This window comes from Trifolium pratense, linkage group LG1, assembly GCF_020283565.1.
Source record: "Trifolium pratense cultivar HEN17-A07 linkage group LG1, ARS_RC_1.1, whole genome shotgun sequence".
NCBI classification, from domain to species: Eukaryota; Viridiplantae; Streptophyta; class Magnoliopsida; order Fabales; family Fabaceae; genus Trifolium; species Trifolium pratense.
Window position 1 is genome coordinate 27,350,142 of NC_060059.1, and position 6,321 is coordinate 27,356,462.

At 33.4% G+C, this 6,321-nt stretch overlaps 1 protein-coding gene across 11 annotated transcripts; it reads right to left on the reverse strand.

Moving 5' to 3' along the window:
• Window positions 1–2,762: 2,762 nt before the first annotated feature.
• On the reverse strand, window positions 2,763–5,469 carry LOC123902533 (E3 ubiquitin-protein ligase BIG BROTHER-like). 11 transcript variants are annotated; one of them, XM_045952293.1, is made up of 6 exons: window positions 5,179–5,469; window positions 4,925–4,983; window positions 4,777–4,807; window positions 4,077–4,138; window positions 3,233–3,291; window positions 2,763–2,867 (listed from the first exon to the last, which is right to left on the reverse strand). In XM_045952293.1, exons 1-5 carry the CDS (start codon window positions 5,302–5,304, stop codon window positions 3,243–3,245), a joined length of 327 nt encoding a protein of 108 aa, XP_045808249.1. In that variant the 5' UTR covers window positions 5,305–5,469; the 3' UTR covers window positions 2,763–2,867; window positions 3,233–3,242. The 11 variants fall into 11 exon arrangements, 2 of the variants coding, with proteins under 2 accessions (XP_045808249.1, XP_045808250.1); XM_045952294.1 differs by lacking the exons at window positions 2,763–2,867; window positions 3,233–3,291 and adding an exon at window positions 3,891–3,936; XR_006807643.1 differs by lacking the exons at window positions 2,763–2,867; window positions 4,077–4,138; window positions 4,777–4,807; window positions 4,925–4,983; window positions 5,179–5,469 and adding exons at window positions 3,430–3,479; window positions 3,599–3,676; window positions 3,797–3,893 and having other exon boundaries at window positions 3,230–3,291.
• Window positions 5,470–6,321: the final 852 nt, after the last annotated feature.

The following is a 6,321-nucleotide window of genomic DNA, read 5'->3' on the forward strand; positions in this document are numbered from 1 at the left end:
ATATATTTAGTGACGAAATTAACGACGACACAGAATCCGTAAACAATTTCAACGTCGCAAACTATTAATGAGGGAATCTTACGTCGGTCACAAATTGTGACGGAATAAGTCGCCGCAAGACATGTATATCCGTCACTAATGACTACACAAAAATGTAACATTTATTCTTAGAATTCCGTCGCTAATTATTGACGGATTTGAGTTCCTTATCTAATTGATGAGAGATTTCAAATTCCCTCACTAAAATTTGTGACAGATTTCAAATTCCCTCACTAATGATGCAATTCAAATTTCCTCAAAATTTTAATTTTCGTATAAACCCATTTTATACGAAACATTTTTTTAATTGAATTCATAAGGGTAAATAGGGTTTTACCCCCCTGCAAAATGGGCGAATTTTGCATTACCCCCTGCAAAAAAAAAATTGTGATTACCCCCTGTAATATAAAGATTCATTCAATTACCCCCTAATTCGCCAACTAGACATGGAATCTTTTTTTTTATGATGTGGCATGCATATGTGGATTTTCTTAGAATTTTTATTTATTTTTATTATTATAATTTTTTCCAAATCATTGTTATTTAAAATAAATAAAAAAAAAAAAATCTTCATCTCAAATCCCACAATTTTTTTTTCCAAAAAACAACCTTCATATCAAATCTCAGGAAGCAACTTTCATCTCAAATCCCTAAATCGAAAAAAAATAAAATCATCATCTCCACAATTCCTCCAATTCAAACTCTTCCTCCACCTCCTCCATAACCACCACCACCAACAACAACCTAACATAATCAACTCCTTCATCCCTCTCCTTCCTGGTCTCTACCTCTCACGTGTTCATTCCTTTGATCTTGGTGAAGGATATGGGTTGGGTTAGCAATTACAAGTTCAAGAAAAATAACAACAACACATGTTCTCCAAACATCATTAATTCTGATTTAATTTTAATTTTTTGGAAAATCAACAAACAACAAAATTCAGATCTGAAAATCGGCGGAAATTAGTGAGAGTGATGCTGCAAGGAAGAGAGATGCAATTGGTGGGAAAGAGAGATGGGCGACGATGGTGGTGGTGGCTGGTGGTGGAGAATGAACTGTGAGATTTTATGTTTTGAGAAACTTATGAGGTTTTTATGGTTTTGGATTTATGGGTTTGAGATTGAATTGATGAGATGAAATTTAAGATTGAAGATGAAGTTTGTTGTTGTTGTTTTGATTTTTTTTTTTTAATTGAATGAAAGAATGGGTTGTTGTTGTTTGTTCTTCCCATGAGAGTGGTGAAGATTGTTGATGTTTCTTGCTGTTTGTTTTTCCCCTTTTTTGTTTTTTATTTTTTATTTTTTTTAAATGACATAGCTCAATATGTGGCAAAATAAAAATTAAATAAATAAAAACAGTAAAAAAAAAAGCTATGTGTAAAAAAAAAAGCCATGTATTGTTGCCATGTCAGCAAAATTAAGATTCCAAATCCATGTTGTCAATTCAGGGGGGGCAAAACAAAGAATCTTAATATTACGAGGGGGGAATCACAACTTTTTATTTTATAGGGGGGTAATGCAAAATTCTCCTATTTTGCAGGGGGTAAAACCCTATTTACCCAATTCATAAATATAATTCATTAAAATGAACAAAAATTGTATCAAGCAAGACAAAATAAGTATAAATAAATCATGAATATAGCTAACAAAGAACAGTGGAATATACTAAACAAAGAGTGAAAGAAAATAATCTACTATATAGACACTGAAATTCTGGTATCACTAAAGTGATGTTACCCAAGATGTCCCAACAACTACTGTATAAATAATGTTGTTTCTATTGTTGGCACATCTTACATAAAATGTAAAATACTGACAAAAAATAAATAAAATGCACAAGTAATTGTTAACCCAGTTCAGCCAACTGCCTACTCTGGGTGATACCAATCCAGGAAGGAAATCCACTAATAGTTCTAGTTACTAAGACCTCCAGCAAACCCTAGGATTTACGCCTTAAACTAAGACCTCCAGCAAACCCCTGGTTTACGCCTTATAACCTCGACACTACTCATGCAACTTCTGCCTAGGAACTCCTAGACATGAGATCCCATCTCACTTCCACTCACACAACACAACCTGTGTTGTTTATACAATGTTGGGAATGATGTGACAACAACTTACCAAGACACTACTTCACTCTTGCTTAAAAGCTTCAAGTGAATCACACACGGTAAACTCCGTACTTCAAAGCTTAGGAGTAACCTTAAAATAATAAACTCAGTTCTTAACTCGTGTTATAGAATCCACAAGTAAGAATCACAATTAACAAATACAAACAAAGACTCAACAAAGACTCAATATGTGTTTCTAATACTTTTCAATAAGATCCTTAGTCTTGAGCTTGGTCTTCATATATATAATGAACTAGCACGCTCCTCTTGCTTCATAACTGATAGGACGCTCCTTGAGAATCATAAAAGGTGATCTGATTCTCTTTTGATCTTCATCAAGAATGTATAGAAACTTTCCAAAAGTGTTTAAGGGACTTTAGAGGATAAGTGTGATCATACCGTTGTACCATTAAGTCTTATCTTATCCTTAAAACTCCTGATCAGATCAAATCTTCTTTAAGCGTGCTCTTAAGTGGATTTCCATATATAGCATATGCTCTCATTAAATGCGCGAGATTTCCTTAGCAAATATGATGTTGTAACATGTTTTCCAACATTTTGTTAGTATATTTGTTTTAGCAAAATTAAGCCAATTCAAATATCCAACAGACACAAACAACCCTACATCATAAATTCATATTAGCATTGGTGACAAATTACAATATCATTAAAATGTGTTTAAGGAAGGGATGATCGAGTGCTTGGCAAGATCCAAATTCACTACAAAAAAAGTTCTATATACCCATGGCTTTTTTACCCACGGCCATTTTCCGTGGGTATTACCCAAGGCAATGCCATGGTTACGGTGAAAATAAGAATTTTTCTATTTCCCACTCACTTTTCTACATGAAAACGTTGTTCCCACCAAAAGAAAGGTTACACGCGTAATAGAATTTTCAGTACCCACGGCATATCCGTGCATAAGAAAGTAAGTATAAAATATAATATTAGTTACCCACGGCATAGCCGCATGTAAGTATAAAATGTAATTTTAATATTTTTTCTTTATGGACTTTTCACAACAATTGTAGTGGGTAATGGGAAAAATGACCGTGGGTATAGACTGATTTTCTTGTAGTGATTATTGCTTTGGCTATGCTAAGATCCACAACAATTGGTTCCTTCTTTGACTATTATCTTCCCTGAAAATAGCCAACATCAAATCCATAAATTAAATCCATAAAGTATTCGGTATTTGTGATATTTATCAAGAAAAATAATTAACACACTCAGATGCATTGAAATCTTACGGTGGAAAACATTTCGGTTGGTTCATGTACCAAATTAGTTACTAAGGTCCTTGAGGACTTTACATGAAAACAATCAAGTCCTGCATTAAAGAATGATATTAACATCATAAACTTTCCATTAGAATTCATTTCATAGATAAAAATTGATCATAATATAAGCATTTCACTTCATGTAGTGTATTAGTGTTTAACAACACACCTTAACAAACACATTCCCTCTGGCACTTTTGCAAAGGAGAAACACAGAATATTAAAGCATTAACAGTCCTAAGACATCCTACAAAGGAGAAACACATAATATTAAATAGACTTGTTTTACATCATTATGTGCTGTAAATAATGTAACAAATTCAACCACACAGAGAAGGAATACTCCATAAGCAATAACATGGTTTACCTTCAATAATGAAGCAACTGGTAAAAGCTGACTCGGCCTTCAATAATGTTTTCAGTATTGCTCGTTCAGAGAAAGCTCTGCCCAAGTCCTCGGCAAGAGTGAACATTTAGGCAGCCCATCTTGCTTGGTAAGAGTCATAACTAGTCTAATGAAGTGAAAAGAAGGTTTGAGAATTATAATCGCGAGAGTAGGGAATGGGACTGCTAGGAATTCTAGGTTATTTTTTACAAAAATTTTACAAAAATAACCTTGACTAGAAACAAAACTTAAAATCACTGACCTTGTTTCTGGCACATGAATTCTTGTCATTAGATTTTGAAGTAGATTGGTCAAAATTATCCCCTGAAAAAACCAGTTCAAAAAATATAGAAAAACAAAGCTTATGTAGAAAAATAATCAACACAACGTAGTGGAAATTAAAGTTCCTCCTATCATTTACTAGAAAATGAAAAACCAGAATATTAATGACGAATTTTACCTTTTGAGGCAAGGATCAATTATATATGAACAAGATCAAATAAACAAAAAAGCCAAGAGGTTATAATCAATTATATATGAACAAGATCAAATATACAACAGAGCCAAAAGGCCATTATCAACACTTAGCATTTATTTATAAAAAAAAAAAAAACACTTGACATATAAGTTGGATATCTATAATCGGTGAACAAAAAACTTAGGGGTGCCAAGTTGTATATGAAAAGAAGCACCATGGAGTGACAGATGCCAAAGTTAGACTCTAGATATCATAGGACAGTTGATAACAAACACTCAAATCAACCCTCTCCCATACATATTTCATTTTAAAATTCATGCTCATAAGCTTTTTCATTGCCAAATGTCACAACACCATATGTATCATCTTTGTAACCAAAGGGAGTAGAGACACAAAACTAAGAGAATATCACACATTAACCACTGTTAGGTTGTTAACTTGTTTCTATCAGACAAAACATGTATCATGTGAAAAGATTCCTCACCGAAAACATCAATGTTGCAAACAGGACATTTCTGAAAAGAATGAGGCAAATCGTAAATGTGATGACGAAAAGAGGGCTGAGAAGGTGCAAATTGTATAGAAACAGGATTCAATGTGGATTTTATTTTGGAAATAACGGGTTCAATTACCTTGTTAATGCTAAGCCATTTGTAATGCATTCACCATGATAAACATAACTGCATGGCAATTTCATTTGCTGGTCACCTCATCTATATGTCATATGGAAAACTACACACCTGTTTTCAATGCAATTTGATTATGAGTAAACTGAACACGTTCACTACGAGTCTTCTCTTTGTTAGCTATTCAAAATGAACACAAATTTATTTTAGAAAATGACAACCGAAAATGGTTGAGAACCCGGATATTACCTTTTCCCATAATTTTTTCTTTTGAATAAGTTGCCAAATTTGTACTTTGAGGTTGGAAGCGTATCAATAAGTTCTTGAGGAAGACTTCGGCTTTGAGTTCCAACTGCTTCCCCCAGGTCCAGTAGTTTACTCTTCATCACAAATCAGCACCAGGTTCAAAAGCATTTAAGTTTATTACTCTTCATCTTCACTTTTATGATGTAAAGGACTAGATTTAAAGAGGACTAATCATATTACCAATACAAGAAAAATAACTTCAAGTTCACCCTAACTAACAACAAAACCATTAGTCATACAAAACTAAGCTATACAGCATGCCCTCTTAAGCATTCAAAGTATGGAGACGGGTTACCAAGGAAACTCAATTTCATGACTTCACTTCATAAGGTACCAAAAGAGATTTATCACCATAGCTGAAAACATAGTATTTTAGGATTTGTTTTTACTAGTAGCAAAATGCTAATGAAAAGCATATTAAAAGCGAAACAGGAGACGAGCTAACAAGAGCATATTCAAAGTAATTCATTCGACCGCGCGCACACATCTACCTCCAAACCAAAGTACTGCGCCAGGAAATTTACATAGTCATTTGACATGCACCATTACTATACTAACTCCTAAGCTATTAGGAATGGCAGGACAATCAGCATAAACGCCTCATAGGAAAATGTTGCAGAGCCAGTATACCCAGTATCCTTCTCCTTGAATTTGTCAGTTAGCCCCTGCAACAAACAATCAAAATGAGATATTTTATCTTGCCACAAGGAACATATTTCATAAGATTGTTTCTAGTTGCCTAAAATAGAACAAAACTTATAGTTTACATACTAGGAGATAAATCAGGTTGATTATGTTTCATATGTTTTTTTTATAATAATATGACAGACTACAAAGAAACAACATTATGCAAATATTAAACTATAGGAAATCAGAAATGAAAATTAATTTCCTGTTATGTTTAGCTGCTAATGATAATGCTAATCAATCGTGTTACATATGTAACAATAGGGAGATGGAGTAAGTTTGTTCTGATTTCTTGAATTTCTTTGATCATCTACGTTGGAATATTGGATGCAAATCTCGAACTGAAAGTTCTATGAGATACATCTCCAACCATTTCTTTCTCAGCGACTTTGTCCAGAAATAAGCGATAT

What these genes read in the sequence shown, in the direction of transcription:
- LOC123902533 (XM_045952293.1), bottom strand. Translation starts at nt 5,304, where the DNA reads ATGAAGAGTAAACTACTGGACCTGGGGGAAGCAGTTGGAACTCAAAGC. An exon ending in AATGGCTTAGCATTAACAAG is followed by an intron (nt 4,808 to 4,924) that starts GTAATTGAACCC and finishes CATTCTTTTCAG; the next exon opens with AAATGTCCTGTTTGCAACAT. An exon ending in ATTCATGTGCCAGAAACAAG is followed by an intron (nt 3,292 to 4,076) that starts GTCAGTGATTTT and finishes GGCTATTTTCAG; the next exon opens with GGAAGATAATAGTCAAAGAA.